We start from the raw sequence: 20,492 nt of genomic DNA on the forward strand, positions 1-20,492 counted from the left end.
ACTATTATAAACAAACTTAAATTGAAAAACACACAATCTCAGGGATTAAAAAAACTCTCTCATGGATGCATGTTAGTTCCACGGCACAAAAATCGAAGCAAGTGCATTATTAGTCAATCAGTCTTTTGGTACTTCACCTTCCATCTTGCGCTGAGATGTCTCCACCGCACCACAAGGACTCCATTCTTTCTTTTCTCTTGGAGTTTCCTCAGTTCGCTCAAACATTGAGGCACGTTTATTCACAAAGAACTTATTCATGGTGAGGCTTGGCAAAGAGTTTCTTTTATTGTTCCTCATGGCACACATTTTGGAAAGCGACAGTTCAGAATAAGCAAGTTCAACTTTTCTTCTCTCTCAAAATTAAATAACTATAATTCACTTATTAAGAACACAAGCAATCTTTCTAAACATATTTTTCATTATTTTCTGCACAATTTTCATCTCATATAATAGATACTACTCATCCGTAAGTATGCCATTTTTCTTATACACTAAACAGAAGACCTAGAGGGCGGATATTCAAAATTAAACAATAAAGTAATATAGAATACATAACCAGAAAAAGACAATACAGCTTGTACATAATTCTCAGTATAGTAGTACCATAAATACTGCAACAGTGTACAGTACGAATCACTTTCTGGAAGTGACAATTTATTTGGAGTTAGAATGCTAATTAAAAAATTAAAAATTGCACAAAATGTTAAAGTAAAATACAAGTTTCTATATTACCACAATGATATGATAAACTCAATTAACCCACCAACTGAGGGGGGGCAAGCCAGCCTCAACTTGGTGCCGGTCCCAAGACCCAAGAAAGTAGACTGAAGTGGTACAGTCATGTCATGAGAAGAGATGAACAGTATATTGGGAGGAGAGTAATGGAAATGGAGGTACAGGGAGACCAAAGCGAAGGTGGGTGGACTGTATCAAGGATGACTTTTAATCAAAGGGATTAACCGGTGATGAGGTGTGGGACAGAGGTAGATGGAGAAAGTTGACCAGAAACATCGACCCCACATAGAAGTGGGAAAAGATGTAGACAAAGAAGAAGAAGAAGAAGAAGATATGATTCACTCAATTCCTGTAGTACACTTGCCATCAATAACCAGTAATGATGGGACTCAAATGATATACGTATTTCAATGATCAAAAATTAACTCACACTACGCTATTTTCAACAAAACACACATTTCATGATACAATATTCAAATATTTAAAACAAACATCTACTTATTTTCAAACGTACTAAGAAAATGTTACAATTTACATTAATAAAGTTGCTGTCACATGAGATCCCTCAACTTGCAGATAACGTGTGAACGGGAGCCAAAGGGTATGGTACAGTAGTATTGTATATCACTTATAAATGTGCTTCAAAGGGCATAAGTCTTTTAGTTACTAAAGGAAGGAAGGAAGGAAGGAAAAGGAAAAGGAAGAAAGAAGAGAGAGAGAGAGGAGAGAAGAGAGAAGAGGAGAAGAGAGAGAGAGAGAGAGAGAGAGAGAGAGAGAGAGAGAGAGAGAGAGAGAGAGAGAATATTATGAAAAAAAAATTTTTATCTTTTTTCAAATAGTACTTGAAACTAGAAAAGTTTGTTGTAATATTAACCAATAAAAGTAGACACTAAAGACTTGACTTTGTATGGATTGTTCTATTCTACATTATCATCATGTCATTGTTCCCATCATTTTGCCATAAAAGTTATTTTTTGTGTCAGTAGAATGCCAAAGCTACCAAGTTGCTAATGCTATTAAGCAGTGATGCTCCACTGAGCCATTGTTAATTCTTCCATTCAGATGGAATTTTTCAGCGGTTAAAATGAGATGACATTCCAGTCCCAATTTTAAAAGGGGGGAGGGGGGACTTTCCACTTAATCAAAACTTTACAATATTTTCATCATCATCATCTCCTCCAACGGCTATGGACGCAAAGGGCCTCAGTTAGATTTCGCCAGTTGTCTCTATCCTGAGCTTTTAAATCAATACTTCTCCATTCATCATCTTTTTCTTACACTACTTTACTCTTACTTAGTGCCACAACTTCTGTACCATGGTCTTCCACTGTCTTGGGTTAGAATTCTCTTGCTTGAGGGTACACTCGGGCACACTCTTCTATCTCATTTCTCTTCCTCTTGTTTTGTTAAAGTTTTTGTAGTTTATATAGGAGATATTTATAGTTGTTACTCTTCTTAAAATAATTCATTTTCCTTTTTTCCTTTCCTCACTGAGCTATTTTCCATGTTGGAGCCCCTGGGCTTATAGCATCCTGCTTTTTCAACTAGGGTTGTGGCTTAACAAGTAATAATAATAATAATAATAATAATAATAATTATTATTATTATTATTTACATGCAGATTAAAATACTACAGCACTATGCTGTATTCACTAAGTATCGCAAGAAAGTCGATCCACTTCATTTCTGTTGTTTGTAAACTATAAAGTACTGTACCGTACAATGCAAGAGAAGAAATGACAACCTTAGTCTTGGCTATCATTTTATCAACAAATAGAATTGAAAACAAATACTTTTATAAAGTCTCGGGCTCTGTGTTGCGTATAACCAACTGTCTTGGCATATCTACTTTCTGGATACGGTTTCCATGTGTGTGTGGTCTGAAGTTTGTAAAGCATAACAGGCGAAAATCAACGACTAAATGTGCCAAAAGTAAAGATATTTCCTGAGCCAGTATGTTTTCCCTACTCGATATTTAATTTTCAAATAAAACAAATAAATTTATCAAAGTCCAAGACACTTTTTGGGATGTTTTGGTTGAATGATAAGCCTAAGGGAGTAAATATCCCAGGACGTGGAATTAATCTTACAGACTTCAAAAGATTAAAAGCACACATCGTTATGGAACAAAAATACTTGAAGGTTTTGAAGTAACGCTAAGAATACATAGTACTGTTAATATACCGTAGTTAAAAACAAATAAGGAAGAAATTAAAGTAATTGAGAATTATTAAAACATAGCCGAGGATCAATAACACTTTCCAAATAACTAAACAATCCCACTGGGAATTGTACCTTTATAAAACTTAAATAGAAAACGAATAAAATTCCCCTTGAAATTTCATGATTTAAACCACAAGTTAGAAATTAACCTCAAGTATACTATGATGAATGGAGAAGTATTGATTTAAAAGTTCAAGATAGAGACGCCTGGCGAAATCTAACTGAGGCCCTTTGCGTCAATAGGCATGGGAGGAGATGATGATGATGATACCATAAGTAGTAAAACTCCAACACATATTATTACTATTATTGTTATTACTTGCTAAGCTACAACCCTAGTTGGAAAAGCAGAACGCCATAAGCCTAGGGACCCCAACAGGGGAAATAGCCCAGTGAGGAAAGGAAAAAAGGAAAAATAAAATATTTCAAAAAGAGTAACATTAAAATAAATATTTCCTATATAAACTATAAAAGCATTAACAAAACAAGAGGAAGAGAAATTAGAAAGAATGGTGTGCCCGAGTGTACCCTCAAGCAAGAGAACGCTAACCCAAGACAGTGGAAGACCATGGTACAGAGGCTAGGGCACTAACCAAGACTAGAGAACAATACTGTAGTTTGATTTTGGAGTGTTCTCCTCCTAAAAGAGCTGCTTACCAGATTTCTATCTAGGTCATCAATAAAGATTAAATCGGAGTATTACTGAAAAGTCCTTCCATTTTCCCCATATTTATAGACTGGAAAATCTGGGGTATGGACATCAGATACGGAAAAAAGAAAAAAAAACAAAAAAAAAAAAAAGATAGGTAGATTTGACTTCTACTTGATAAAGATGAGTTTGTGATAATCTATAACAAATGTGAAAATTCACAAAATTAGTACAAAAACTAAAGATGAAAACGAAAGGAAAAGATATCAAAGCATTGTATATATTTTATGGTTATCATATATTTCTAAATATATACAGTATATATATATATATATATATATATATATATATATATATATATATATATATATATATATATATATATATATATATATATAATATATATACATATATATATATATATATATATATATATATATATATATATATATATATATATATATATATATATATATATATATATATATAATATATATACATATATATATATAATATATATATAGTACATATATATACCGTATATATATACATAATTATGAAAATACAGTATATATATAATGTATATATATGGGTATACATATGTATGTATCTATACTGTATCTATATACAGTACATATCCATATATACACACATACTGTATATGCACAGACTGTTTGTATTGTGTATTTATATATACAATATACAACATACAGTAAATTATACGATGATTTAAAACTTTCTTAATCTTTAAAAACAATACATGCTATAAAATCTCTTTATTTCTACAATATTTTTCTTTTACGTTCTCTCTTAGACATGCAAGGCATGAACATTATTAATACAGTACTGTATTGAGTTAATATCAGCCAAATCTAAATTCTAATGTATTCAGTATACAGTTTATTGGTGTTAAAACCCACCTATAAAAAACCAAAAAGCACTTGACAATGGCAAACAGATATTCAACATAATCTCTCGCCAATATAAAATAAAAGGAAAAATCTCGAAACCTCCGCTGCATTTCACTAGACAAAGTCCAAGAAAATTACTATCCACAGCTGAAAAACCCCGGAGGATATACTGTACTTCCTATCTTACCACAAAAATCATTTAACTGGACCAAACAAGACTACTACATATTTGGCATACTACCAAAGTTCGTTGTCTGATGCCAAGACTTGAATTCTCGGCAAAAAAACCACTCCTACGAGAGTTCTTGTATAAGGACTTGGATTTATAACTTAAATGTATAAGAAAGTCATATTTATTTCATATTATAAGCCTACAGTAACCTCTGAATCACATACTTCTAAATTATATCCTCTATAGAATGTATAAGTAAACAACAGTAACCTTCTTTCTCACTTCCAACTCATCCACAATACCTGTGTTTTTATATGAAACCCAAGACAAGCCAAAGGGCCAAGTTGCCAAGCAATGCAGTTCAAATAGTGATATTGTTATAAGAATGTAAAAAAAATATATAAATTCAAATAAGGTTCCATTCATCTTTATACAATCCGGAATCTAAATACTGTAAAGAGAAAATAAGGTCTACTTTTCTTTATACACTGCAGAATCTAAGAGAGAAAATACGGTCATACATTTCTTTATACGCTGCAGAATCTAAGAGAGAAAATAAGGTCCTGCTTTTCTTTATACACTGCAGAACCTAAGAGAGGAAATAAGGTCCTACTTTTCTTTATACACTGCAGAATCTAAGAGAGGAAATAAGGTCCTACTTTTCTTTATACACTGCAGAATCTAAGAGAGGAAATAAGGTCCTACTTTTCTTTATACACTGCAGAATCTAAGAGCGAAAATAAGGTCCTACTTTTCTTTATACACTGCAGAATCTAAGAGAGGAAATAAGGTCCTACTTTTCTTTATACACTGCAGAATCTAAGAGCGAAAATAAGGTCCTACTTTTCTTTATACACTGCAGAATCTAAGAGAGAAAATAAGGTCCTACTTTTCTTTATACATTGCAGAATCTAAGAGAGAAAATAAGGTCCTACTTTTCTTTATACACTGCAGAATCTAAGAGAGAAAATAAGGTCCTACTTTTCTTTATACACTGCAGAATCTAAGAGAGAAAATAAGGTCCTACTTTTCGTTATACACTGCAGAATCTAAGAGAGAAAATAAGGTCCTACTTTTCTTTATACACTGCAGAATCTAAGAGGAAATAAAGTCCCATTTTTCTTTATACACTGCAGAATCTAAGAGAGAAAATAAGGTCCCATTTTTCTTTATACACTGCAGAACCTAAGAGAGAAAATAAGGTCCTACTTTTCTTTATACACTGCAGAACCTAAGAGAGAAAATAAGGTCCTACTTTTCTTTACACACTGCAGAACCTAAGAGAGAAAATAAGGTCCTACTTTTCTTCACACACCGCAGAATCTAAGAGAGAAAATAAGGTCCTACTTTTCTTCACACACCGCAGAATCTAAGAGAGAAAATAAGGTCCTACTTTTCTTCACACACCGCAGAATCTAAGAGAGAAAATAAGGTCCTACTTTTCTTCACACACCGCAGAATCTAAGAGAGAAAATAAGGTCCTACTTTTCTTCACACACCGCAGAATCTAAGAGAGAAAATAAGGTCCTACTTTTCTTCACACACCGCAGAATCTAAGAGAGAAAATAAGGTCCTACTTTTCTTTATACACCGCAGAATATAAGAGAGAAAATATGGTCCTACTTTTCTTTATACACTGCAGAATCTAAGAGAAAATAAAGTCCTGCTTTCTTTATACAATCCAGTATCTAAATTAAGAGAAAATAAGGTCCTACTTTTTTATACACTGCAGAATCTAAATAAAGAAAAAGTAAATTATCTCAAAACCATTGTTTTAACAACTGAACACTATTAGAAAAGAAAAAACAGGTAATCCAAAATGCATATTGCACAGATACATTTTTCTTTGAAGGAATAGGCGAGACAAGAGACGTAAGGCTTGTAACTATCCCACAGAAAAAAGATGACTGAATAAATTAATACCACACATCATTTAATGAATAAAATGTAAATTCATCTTATACAGTACAGTACATGTATTATAAAGCTGAAAGATTTACTTGAGTAAGGAGTGTAAATGGCATATGCTAATTTAATGAAATACTGTAGAGCCGTCTAAATAATTTTCTAGAGGGGATACATATGAAATGACACTGCTTAATCATAGCCCCTTTATGTAGACACTAAAATCTATACGACAAAAATTAGTAACACAATGACATGGATTTACTACACTGCCAAAACACTAGAAAACTGGTCCTTCAGTTCAGGACTTTTACTCAACATACTTTTGCAGCTTTAGCAGAACGGTAGAGTACTTTATTCCAAATCATGTTCAACTATTCCATGTACAGTATACTATCTACCGTTCTGTCATCATCATCATCTCCTTCGCCTATTAACGCCAAAGGCCTCGGTCAGATTTCGCCAGTCTCTATCTCGAGCTTTTAAATCAATACTTCTCCATTCATTATCATCGTATTGTATAAGCAAAATATTACTAGTTTTAAAAATATATTTGTAATTGAAATATGAATAAAATGACTCAAACTACTAAAAACCTACATAAAATCAGTAGGAACAAACCATATAAGTAATTGTGAAATAGAAAGGATGTAAGCAAAGCCTTCCAGTGTGATACATGGTTTAATAATGTACGAACTTGAAGCAATTAGCCAGAGGCCAAATGAAATCTAAAAGGCTACTCATGATAGCCAGGACAGCTACGGAAACATATTTTCTCGTAATAGTACAAGAAATTTCAGTAGTTGATGGCTTCGACTTCCTAATATCATAGGCTACCTCTGTCTATATTACATGCCGAGGGTGAAATACTTGACCAAAGTACCTACTACTAGGGATATCACTAGCTTAACTATGTTGGTCAAAAGTTTATATTTGCTAAAAAGCCTGTCTGGCCTAAGATCCAGCATTCATTACAATAAAAAGAGGCAATCTCCTTACCTACTTCTATAATAGAAGAGCCTCACCTAAGTCATTTGAACTTCGCCTCACCTAAGTCATTTGAACTTCTAAGCCTCTCCTTACACTAGGCAATGAGACAAAAACCAGAGGTACTTATCTAAGCATGTACATTCAGAAGTCACAATTACATTCCTGTGACCTAAAGAGGTAAAAACAAAATATTTCTACAGAATACAATCTATCAGCCACTTTCCAGAATGGGATATTTCACAAGAGGTATGGAGAGCCTTGCAAAGTAATCACTGCCCATTAACGTTGTTTCGTTGTCATGTTCACCATCAAGATCATCACATACATATACCAAAGGCACTTCCCCCAATTTTGGGGGGTAGCCGACAACAACAAGAAACAAAACAAAAAGGGGACCTCTACTCTCTACGTTCCTCCAGCCTAACCAGGGACTCAGCCGAGTTCAGCTGGTACTGCTAGGGTGCCACAGCCCAACCTCCCACATTTCCACCACAGATGAAGCTTCATACTGCTGAGTCCCCTACTGCTGCTACCTCCGCGGTCATCTAAGGCACCGGAGGAAGCAGCAGGGCCTACCGGATCTGCGTCACAATCGCTCGCCATTCATTCCTATTTCTAGCACGCTCTCTTGCCTCTCTCACATCTATCCTCCTATCACCCAGAGCTTTCTTCACACCATCCATCCACCCAAACCTTGGCCTTCCTCTTGTACTTCTCCCATCAACTCTTGCATTCATCACCTTCTTTAGCAGACAGCCATTTTCCATTCTCTCAACATGGCCAAACCACCTCAACACATTCATATCCACTCTAGCCGCTAACTCATTTCTTACACCCGTTCTCACCCACACCACTTCGTTCCTAACCCTATCTACTCGAGATACACCAGCCATACTCCTCAGACACTTCATCTCAAACACATTCAATTTCTGTCTCTCCATCACTTTCATTCCCCACAACTCCGATCCATACATCACAGTTGGTACAATCACTTTCTCATATAGAACTCTCTTTACATTCATGCCCAATCCTTTATTTTTTACTACTCCCTTAACTGCCCCCAACACTTTGCAACCTTCATTCACTCTCTGACGTACATCTGCTTCCACTCCACCATTTGCTGCAACAACAGACCCCAAGTACTTAAACTGATCCACCTCCTCAAGTAACTCTCCATTCAACATGACATTCAACCTTGCACCACCTTCCCTTCTCGTACATCTCATAACCTTACTCTTACCCACATTAACTCTCAACTTCCTTCTCTCACACACCCTTCCAAATTCTGTCACTAGTCGGTCAAGCTTCTCTTCTGTGTCTGCTACCAGTACAGTATCATCCGCAAACAACAACTGATTTACCTCCCATTCATGATCATTCTCGCCTACCAGTTTTAATCCTCGTCCAAGCACTCTAGCATTCACCTCTCTCACCACTCCATCAACATACAAGTTAAACAACCACGGCGACATCACACATCCCTGTCTCAGCCCCACTCTCACCGGAAACCAATCGCTCACCTCATTTCCTATTCTAACACATGCTTTACTACCTGTGTAGAAACTTTTCACTGCTTGCAACAACCTTCCACCAACTCCATATAACCTCATCACATTCCACATTGCTTCCCTATCAACTCTATCATATGCTTTCTCCAGATCCATAAACGCAACATACACCTCCTTACCTTTTGCTAAATATTTCTCGCATATCTGCCTAACTGTAAAAATCTGATTCATACAACCCCTACCTCTTCTAAAACCACCCTGTACTTCCAAGATTGCATTCTCTGTTTTATCCTTAATCCTATTAATCAGTATTCTACCATACACTTTTCCAACTACACTCAACAAACTAATACCTCTTGAATTACAACACTCATGCACATCTCCCTTACCCTTATATAGTGGTACAATAAATGCACAGACCCAATCTACTGGTACCATTGACAACACAAAACACACATTAAACAATCTCACCAAGCTGAGATGTTGAAGGAAGGGGGTGTGACTGTACTTGAATCAAGATCATAGCCTCAAAAAATGACCAATTTAATATTTCTTTTAAAGAATTCAAACTGCGTGGTAGGTGTCGGTGGGGTAGTCCAACTGTGTTCTCTAGGGCCTCTCACGGCCCTCCCCATTGATGAAGGGATTATCTAAATGGAAGACAGCCTGTGAATAGTGGTTTTCACACGCCCTTGTTGTATACACGACACCCACAAGGTGATCGCGCGAGGGTAGTAACCTCTGCATTCCATGCTTTTATCTTTCTCTAGTATATTTGGAAGATTTATATTAGAAAAGTGTAAAGAAGGACCTTTTCACCGGGCGTCACAGGCCTCTTCCCAGAAATAGATTTTTCCTTCGTCAAAATCCCTTTAATCGCCTGTTACACTACAGCAAGTGTGATAGTCCCAAGTGTCTAGGAATCGGGCGACAAACAAAGATTGCCCATGCCCCACTCTTAGAGCAAAAGAAAGCAGATGAGATGTGTAATTTGAAGAGAAGTTATCATTCATGAGAGCCCAACCTAAGCTGATGACTACCTTGTTGACAGAAAAGAGAAACCTTTCCTTGTCTAGGTAGGTTTTGCTAACGAAATTTATTCAAAATAGTTGTTTGCAAAGATTGAGATTTATAAGGATACACTTTTTATATAACTTGCAAATAACTGGAAAGACATTATTAGGTACCACTGGCAAGTTTTGAGATAAGTCCCTTGCTAAAAAAGTTAAGTTTCTGGATAATCAGAAGGAAGGGAAGTATTGTACTGCATTGCTTTAGAAGATTGGTGCCATCACCTGAACTTACTTGCCTGTTTGAAAATATTTTCCTTCCATAAGCATGACAGAGGTGAACTTAAGTCCATACAATTCTGCAGTTACATTCATAGAATTGAGAGAGATCAATGACCTAATCAGATCTTGAATATTGTAAGTTATGTCCATCCTTCATCATACATAAAACAATCTTCAGTTTTTGGAATTTCAACATTATCCTCAACACAAACCAGATTTACAATCTTTTGCTTCTCCATACAATCTGGTGCTGTGTCTGCCTACTAAACCCATCATTCAAATATGAAAGAATGTCTACAGTATATTGTATCCATTAATTTCTTGTTTACCACCACAACCTTGAGTCTTTGAAGATGGCTTTACAGACCAATTCATACTCTCTAGCATTGGAGTAGGTCTCACCAACAGGTGATCACACAGAAAAACTATTCTGAAAAATGATTCTTCAAAGTTATCTTATAAATCTATGTGGTAAATTGCTGGATTAACTTTCTCAAGATCCATTTTAGACAAAAATAACTTAGCCTATACGGAAGAGTATGCTAAGGCACAAAATAAGGACCCAATGTTAATCGGGCATCTGCATCACAGGTCATGGCAAATCTTGAAAACTCTCCCGCTTGTGAAGCGTTAGGAGCTCAAGGAATAGACATAACACAGTCTATCAGTTTCATATCCACTTGCTTGAGGGTACACTCGGGCAAACTATTCTATCTTGTTTTTCTTCCTCTTGTTTTTTTTTAAGTTTTTATAGTTTATATATGAAATGTCTAATTTAATATTGTTACCGCTTTTAAAATATTTTATTTTGATTGTTCAGTACTTGGTGAATATTTCCTTGTTTCCTTTCCTCACTGAGCTATTTTTCCCTGTTGGAGCCCTTGAGCATATAGCATCCTGCTTTTCCAACTAGGGTTGTAGCTTAACTTGTAATAATAATAATAATAATAATTAAACCAAGTTTTCCATTTCATTATTTAATGCAAATATGAAAATCAATAAAAAAAAAAAAAACTTTAGATATCAAACTATCGAGTTTAATTTGAAACACCCATTACTCTCAAGGGGTTACTCATTTCGCTCGGCTTAAGCAGCATACTGTTATCAGATGGTATAGACGGATCTTCACAGCATTCACTTAATTATCCCACTATTACTTTCATATTTTCATTTAAAGATTTTCCTTTGATATAACCAACTATGTCCCTAAATTATCTTTCACCTCTCGCAAGAATAATTCTTTGGGGAAGGCCTATAATGCATGAAAATCATAACAATATTTCCATCCATAAAAAAGCAGAAAAATAACTACATCATGTCAGAAAAGTGTAAAGAAGGACCCTTTTCACCGGGCGTCACAGGTCGACCCAGAAATAACTACATCATGACTACAGGAGTGTAAAATTCATAAGAAAATATAAAAATCATTCTATTTTCAAACCCTCTTATCTAAAGGTAAATCTATCGTTAAAGAATCGTATGTTACCTAGTTTTCGAATCTGCAACTTATCCCGTACGTACTGGACATCCTAATTCGAACTGCTTAAACAGAGAACCAACTAAATATCTTTTACAATATGTCACTAATGGGGAGTAATCTGTACATACCACAACTATTTTTACACTTTCAACATGCTGGGACAATTAGGAGAGAGAGTAAGGTTACTCTTAACTAAGTAACTATCGCCTAAATATAAACAAGCTATTTAACTCGAGTCTAATAATAGAACATTAGAAAAAAACCTTGTTATGCACTTTAAGCAATCTGCGTATTTGGAACAGACAAGACTATGCAAGTGCGATTTTAACGACAAATAGGCCTCACACATTTCCATAAATAAATCACCAATAGTTAATCTATACAGAATGCTCAGAGTCTACTTGACTGTGTTTAAACCATATGAAAAATGTAGGAAAGTATATAAACGCCTTAAACTTAGCAGATAAGAATTCCTTCTTACACATCGAGACAATTTAACTACTACTTACGTAAAGACATTAATTTTACTGGGCTATATTTCCCTGTTGTAGCCATTGGGCTTATAGACATCTTGCTTTTCTAACTAGGGTTGTAGCTTAGCAAGTAGTAGTACAGTAGTGGTAATAATAATAATAATAATAATAATAATACTCTATATACACAAGCACCATCACAGAGGTAAGTTAAATGCCGTATTCAAGTACCAAAATTAAGCAGATTTTAATATGGTTAATATTTGGAAATAATAAAACTTGAAACAAAGAAAAACTATACTTTTCTTCAAAAAATATTTCCCAGAATCTATAAAATTTTAGTCTAATCAGCCCCCACCATTTTATCTCTATTCTCCAAAGCCCTTCTTGCTATTAAGCTTTCCTTAACCTTTCTCCTAAAACATCCAAAGGGGGTCACCAAAAATAACTAGAGTTTAAAACTGTAAAATCTTCCTTATTACTTCCAAAACTGAATTAGTTACTGCAATAGATATGATTATGAATAGATGATAAATTATAGAAATTTCTTGATAAAGGGTTTTTATTTTTAAGGAGGTAGGCCTACTGTGTATTCGCTTTTTTTATCCGATTGGATACCTTGTCCTAGCCTTACACTGGAAAGTCCTTGGAGATCAAGCTGCACTTTAACCCCAAAAATTTATAAAAAAAAAAAAAAAAAAAAAAAAAAAAAAAAAAAAAAAAAAAAAGTATAACAAATAAAAATAAAGGTTACAAAGCAAGGTACACTACAGTATAACTGTACAAAAAAACATGTGATACACAAAATCGTTATATTGTACAGTACTGTATACCGATTATTATTATTATTACTAGCTATACTGCAACCCTACTGTATAACGATTGCAGTATTACTATTATTACTAGCTAAACCGCAACCCTAATTGGAAAAAGCAGGATGCTACAGGCCCCGAGGCTCCAACAGGGAAAAATATCCCAGTGAGGAAAGGAAATAAGGAAATAAAGAAACTACAGGAGAAGTAATGAATAAATTAAATTCAAAAGAGAAACAAAACCTGTTCTAACAATGTTTCAAGCCAAAGTACCGGTAGTTACATAATATTATTATTATTAAATGCTAAGCTACAACCCTAGTTGGAAAAGCAGGATGCTATAAGCCCAGGGGCCCCAACAGGGAAAATAGCCCAGTGTGGAAAGGAAAAAAGGAAAAATAAAATACTTAAAGAACAGTAACAACATTAAAATAAATATTTCCCAAATAAACTAAAAACTTTAATAAAACAAGAGGAAGAGAAATCAGATGGAATAGTGTGCCCGAGTGTACCCTCAAGCAAGGGAACTCTAACCCAAGACAGTGGAAGACCATGGTACAGAGGCTATGGCATTACCCGAGACTAGAGAACAATGGTTTGATTTTGGAGTGTCCTTCTCCTTGAAGAGCTGCTTATTATATTAAGTAGTTGATTGTTAGCATTCCATCAATAATTTCAAATGCCTTCGTTATAAAACAAGGCAAAGAAAAAAGTATCCACATATGAAAAATTAAAAAAACAATTCAAATTGACCCCTTGGCCCTCGTTACGTCCTCCGCAAAGGGATACTATTTTCTCCTAAATTATGACAGCCTGTCAATCTCGAGCGATAATGTCATCTAATTTGATGTTTATGATAAAATTCTAGATACAGATAAGGCTTGGATATCTATCAGAGCTATTTTGGTACGAACTGTCAAACCTCAAAATAATTAAATGTATCTTCACTCTTAAATTTATATCTTTGTATTTGAAACAAAGCCAATATTGAAAGACAAGAGAAAAGAAGATATATCTAGTATCCTAAGTGGCAAATATAAAACAGCTCACACAATATCATTTAGTAAAATTAAAAACGTACTATAACCTTTACAATTAAATGCCAGTGAAGAAATAAAATCTGGACATGAGGCAACAAAATTTCTTTTCAAAATCACCCATCAACAACTCGAGTGACAATATAATATAAAGCAACACACAAAAAACATGTTTGCTTTACCAAACCCACATAAATTTACACTTGACCTAATTAAAAGAAATTGTAAACAGATAAAACAAACACATCTAAACTTTTCTTTTCTCCAAAAAAGAATTAAAAGCAATGGATAGACAATAACGAGCTGGCCTGCAACAAATGAAACAGGAAATGTTATCTAAGTTGCAGTTTTAACACGGTACTTGTCAGAACTGAATCCCCCATAATAATCAAGGAAAACTTCTTGTTAAATGAATATTGTGAAAGTTAGAACGAACAAAATTACCTAACAGACAAACAAAACTCATCCTGAATATCGTACCAGACGTGGTTCACACTCGTACACTGTAATGGTATTTTCTTCTTTTTTTATTATATATCGTGGTCTATACCTCTCTGTCAACACAACCAGTTTGAGCCAGTTTTTTCTTGCTTTGATCAGTTTAAATTTTTGTGACCCTCTTAAACTTAAAGTGTTGTACTAAAAGGTCGCTGTCTGTTGAAATAAAGTTAATTCCATTCGTCGTCTTTTAGTTTTCACCTAATTGACAATGCACACACCATCATATAGAACTCCCTTTCATGAGAAATAGCAAAGAAAGAGTAATATAATTGACGATTCTTCATATTATAGCGATCGTTTCATAAGAAAATTTCTAAATGAAAAATTAACACAAAAGTTTTTTGTTAAAGAAACTCCAGTGGTTAAGTAATCAGGCAAATTTCCAAAACCCAATTTGATTATCAGGAAGATTAGCAAAGAGCTCAAGCTTTTAGATTTATCAAGAATTAAATTCTTAAAACTATCTCTAATATAAAAATATAGCCTCACTATACACCAACTAAACTAATTTTGTTAGGTTCTGATGTTATTAAAATTAAAATACCCTCAAACTAAAGCATAATGGTAAAGAATTCAGTTCTTTAAGGTACTCAATTGTTACGCGGGACAACCAAAAACTGTATCTACACTAGCATGTATTAGATACCCAACATCTTGTACTTATATGCAAAAAAAGTTTGAACCTTTTTTTATCAAATTACTATAACTTTTAAAATCACAATTTTACTACTCCTTGCTTCAACACAAATTGTTTCAAATAAGTATATATATTTTGTATATTTCTAAAATATGCATTCCAAGCTCTCCTTTAACCCTTTTACCCCCAAAGGACGTACTGGTACGTTTCACAAAACTCATCCCTTTACCCCCATTAGACGTACCGGTACGTCCTTGCAAAAAACTGCTATTTACATTTCTTTTTTCATATTTTTGATAATTTTTTGAGAAACTTCAGGCATTTTCCAAGAGAATGAGACCAACCTGACCTCTCTATGACAAAAATTAAGGCTGTTAGAGCAATTTGAAAAAAAAATATATTGCAAAATGTGCTTGAAAAAAAAAAAACGCCTAGGGGTTAAGGGTTGGAAAATTCTAAATAGCGTTGGGGATAAAAGGGTTAACATGAAAAATTTCTTCAATAGTAATGAATACAGTACAAGTTAAGCGCAACTCAGTCATCATCATATCTTAAAGCTCCAATGTCGAACCCACAGAATGGCGTCGTAGTTTGCCTCTCCAAGGTCTTGATCTGAGCAATGAGGGCTCAGTTATTTTCGGTTGGATTAGTGTTTGTATCTCTAAATGTATCTAAGATGAGGGACTTCTGTATTTATGAGACGTTAAGTCATGCAAAATATATCTGATATCATTTGATAAGTACTGAACTGTACACAGTATTCATGGTACTTTTCAAGGATTACAAAAATAATCATCCCTATATAACAGAAACAAGTAAAAAACATAACCTTAATACATAAATGAATATTTCATAGAGCACAGGTATACACTTTGCACAATACAGTATTAATACAGTAGAGGTACTTTAATACTGTAAAATGTATACAAACAACAATGGAAGAAAGTATACTGTACACTATACGGCTGTAATAATATAAATAAAAAACAATATACTGTACTATACCACAAAAAGAATGTGTAAAGTCAAAATTTTATTTTCTTTATAAATTTACTTTATTTTTTAAACTTGAATTTCTTTACGTGGGTGTATTCACGAAAGCCTCTATTTGTTCGTAACTATGTCCCTCTGAACCTCTACTACAAAGGGATAATATTATCAACAGGTACAATAAACAAGGTACAGTATATCATTTTTAAGTTAATCCACACGTGACTGTAGTCAATCTGAAACAATAACATAATGCAATACAATACATCAATTTACTTAAGGAAAATAATGTGAATGTAAGTAAATCAGGACACATTTAGACCACTTAAAGGAGGTCAAATAAGCGTGAATAGAAATAACAAACACCTATACAGTTAAAAAATATGAGAAACTATACAAGCTCGACTCAATTACAATACTGTATTACTGTACCATATACGGTAGAATATAGTAATTCCTGCAAAATCATAAACTCTTAAGTACTGAAATGTCTCACAAATGTGGATGGAAAATACTGCTAAACATATTCCAGATAATTTAATCAAATAAAATGGACAGTAACTTATACAATAACTAGAATTTCAAACATTAACAGTTCTAAATTAGTACCATATTACAAGACACATAACTTGAAATTTTATAAATATTAAAAAGGATGGAAGTTTGTGATATAGAGTAAAGGTTAGCTTAACCTAACTTTACAAATTTTTTTATAAAGAAGTTTGACTACTTATATTGAACTTAAGTATCATAAGAACATTATTTCTAAAGAAGTCATATTGCTATTCTATATTCCAATTACAGTCATTTTAACCAAGTGTAGATGGTCCTCAATTTACAAACTTAATTGGTTCCCAGGTGTTTGTAAATCGAATTATTTGTATTATCTTTTTAGAAAGTGTTATAATAGTGACCTGAAAACTATTAAGCCTGAATACAAATGCTAGCGAAATAACTGATAAGATACAGAGCCAAATATTAACTGGAAAGAAATTATTTTCACACACCAAGGCCCGCCTGAACAGACTTTTAGTGTCTGATGGAGGGCGAGAAATAAACCCGTAAAAGTAAGAGATAGATTTTGGCCTAGGGTCAGCCTATCCTGTATCCCATGCCTATAATTTCAAACTGCAAAAGTGAACGGATAGTCGGGTTTCATATGAAATAGATATCAGGTTATTACAAATATTGTTTTGCTTACTGTATTAAATGATATATATTTTCATTACATTATTTCTTTATCTTTACTATTTTCAGTTAGACTTGTGTTTGTATGTTCCGAAGTTCGTAAGAAGAAGACCTTCTCTAGTAATATGCTACTTTAGTCACAGCTGTATTGTCCGGTGTGACGGTCTGAACGATCGCCCGGTCTCAGAATTCTCCTTGACATTGTATAATGGTTCTTTTCCGCCATTAGCTCGCTTCGCTCACATGAAACTAAAACATCAAGCTCGTATGTACTGGCAAGTGGTAATGTTGAGCTGCGCATACTAACATTACAGAAAAATAAAACATCAACCTCATATGCACTGGCAAACGGTAATGTTCGCGCATGCGGAAATTATCAAGGAGAATTCTGAGACCGGGGGATCATTCAGACCGTCACACCGGCCTGGAGTCTTGTATTGAAGTTATGTATAAAAATCTATATTAACAGTAAATAAAATTTATAATTTACCTGACAAGGCTACCGTAGTTTACTTCTAGTAGTCCAGGAGTCACAAAACAAGTTTTGATACTGTATTTCCAAAAACAGTCCCACAACAGTGGACTAGTAATAAGAAATCTTAAAAAGTCCACTCTGTCAAAAATTTCCTTTCCGAATTCTTTAAAGCTCTTATCGTAAAGGCCGTTCAGTTCACATATCAGTCGTCTCGATGTATAAAACCGTACTGAAGTAATCTTAAAGTCTCACAGACAAATGAAAGAATTCTGAGCAAAAAAGAAAAAAAAAAGGATTGTTGGCAATGCACTTCACAATCTGAAAAAATTGGTGTCAAATGATTTCTATAGAATAATACAATAATAATTCGTTGGATGGCATTTAAACAAGCCAATACACACTATTTCCTTCAAATGTAGGCTAGGCCTAAGCACAAATCACACACAATAAAATACCACAGCGTTTTGGCCACAAAACTGAGTAGGTCTCCCTGCCAATTCCAAGAAACTAGCACAATAATCCAATTTTGAGATCATTTCATGAGCGGCCAATGCATAGGCCTCCTTAGATACATTGGTAAGATAAATCCAGTCAGGGGCCGATTATCAGCGGATATATTAGGGTATATCTCATTAATTATTTATGAGCCCCATCAATAAATGTCATTTTCAAACAAAACGGGAGTTTTCTTATAGGAAAAACACTATTCCTATTACAAAATTTTCTTCTGACCGAAACTATAATAAAACCGATAAGTTTAGGCTAGCTTCTATGCGGAGATTGTAACCAGCCTGTGGCCTAAATATCAACATATCACTGACTGGGCAAAGAATGGTGGAGGGGGGGGGGGAGCACCGACACACAAAACTAGTGCAGCAGGAGCAGAAGCTGCAGAAAGAACAGCAAAGAGAGAGAGAGAGAGATAGAGAGAGTTAGCTACGGGGCACAGAAGAAGGCACAGTGCCAAGTGGCCAGAGACTCTGCCTGTACTCTGGCCTCACACTTGCGTCACTCAAGCCCAGAAAATAAAAGTCAATGGTATTGGGCTGCCGTCCAAGTGTGACGTGTGGAAAAAATGTCTCCAATACCTCCCTTTAAATAAAAACGATTGGGACATACGGTCATTAATAAAGAACAAGAGTTGGCCTAATCAAGCTACGAAGCACAATGAAAAGATTTTTTTCTTTACCTTATAATACAATCCGAGAGATTTGATTCACGTACCGTAGTTTAAATCAAAGAAAGGGGCGTGCACGAGCAAAAAAAAAAGCACGCAGATATGCTAAGTAAAAAACTGCGAGCAATACAGAAGAAAGTCCACACTCAGGCACTCTAGCAAAGACACTTCAATTTGTTTGGCAACAGTGCCAGAAGACCCGAAAGGTTCGTGCTCGAAGGAAGCGAACACGTTGAAGCGGATAGATGAGCTATCGAACACAGCAAACACTTCTTATCAGACAATTTTAACATAAAATTGGCTGAAATATATATAATATTTTCAATTTATAATGATTTTAGTTTATTTCGTTACAGAAAAATCACAAATCTTCTCAGAAAAATATACAGGAGCAGATGAGCAATCGAAAATAGCCAGCACGAACATAGCAAATACTTCTTACCGAGCAGTTTCTAACAGAAAATTAGCTAAAATATATATATATCATTCTCAATTTATCATTATTTTAGTTTATGTTGTTATAGAAAAATAAAAAACCTACTCAGAAAAATATACAGGAGTAGATGAGCTATTGAAAATCGCCAACACTAACATAGCAAACATCTCTTACCGAACAGTTTTAACTAAAATTACTTCGAATATATTTATCATTATTAAATATGTGATCAATGGAGTTTTTTTTTATCACAGAAAAATCATAAATGTAAAGAAATTATATGGGTTATCGATTGCTAGACAAAATGTTCAACCAAATACCATCTGTTCATGACATTACTGAACAAGTTATTAAAGGTTGTTAAGGGCCAATAAGTTTATATTCTTTTATATTAAATAAAAGACTTTTTTCAAAACTACTATATCATAGATATATTCTGTACACATACACTTACTTATAAAATGAAAATATGGAATGATCACTGAAGTCCTATCGAAAGAAAATGCAAGATGAATGTGAAGGGAAAATAGGTAATTGGCACCTCAACCCTGTATGCACCAATGGTCATTCTAAGCCGGTAAGATATATAACAAATATTAACTTGACGAATTACATCGTAAATAAAGTAGCCATTTAACATGATTAGATTTATATTATCTTTTCCAGGGTCCTCCATATGCTGCTTTTGACCTGTTTTATTTGCTGACTGCACCGCCACGCTGCAAGTTGCAACGTAACTACGATTCAATATTTGGCAGACTGGTTGTTAAATTTAGACTGGAATCAAGGATATAAAACACGTTTGTTTGTTTCGTGTATTAATATACAGTTTGTTTTTAGTTTTTATTTCAGTTTTGCAAGTCCTTAAGACAATAATTTTCTTTATAGATTATTCCTATAC

At 34.2% G+C, this 20,492-nt stretch overlaps 1 protein-coding gene across 18 annotated transcripts in view; it reads right to left on the reverse strand.

Annotated features, from left to right (window-relative positions):
• The window catches only part of Usp16-45 (ubiquitin specific protease 16/45), a 132,488-nt gene extending 113,104 nt beyond the window's left edge, over positions 1 to 19,384 (reverse strand). For 4 of the 18 annotated variants that reach the window (XM_068380493.1, XM_068380490.1, XM_068380488.1 and 1 more), the window contains exons 1-2: positions 17,994 to 18,247; positions 138 to 504 (exon numbers count right to left, since the gene is read on the reverse strand). In XM_068380493.1, the coding sequence (XP_068236594.1) occupies positions 138 to 306 (169 nt within the window). In that variant the 5' untranslated portion in view covers positions 307 to 504; positions 17,994 to 18,247. Of the gene's footprint in view, positions 1 to 137; positions 505 to 17,993; positions 18,248 to 19,167 lie in introns of those variants that run through there. The other 14 variants (XM_068380501.1, XM_068380495.1, XM_068380497.1 and 11 more) reach the window with 10 other exon arrangements.
• Between the last annotated feature and the right edge of the window lie 1,108 nt (positions 19,385 to 20,492).

The sequence above is a fragment of the Palaemon carinicauda genome, chromosome 9 (assembly GCF_036898095.1).
Source record: "Palaemon carinicauda isolate YSFRI2023 chromosome 9, ASM3689809v2, whole genome shotgun sequence".
In the NCBI taxonomy this organism is placed as follows: Eukaryota; Metazoa; Arthropoda; class Malacostraca; order Decapoda; family Palaemonidae; genus Palaemon; species Palaemon carinicauda.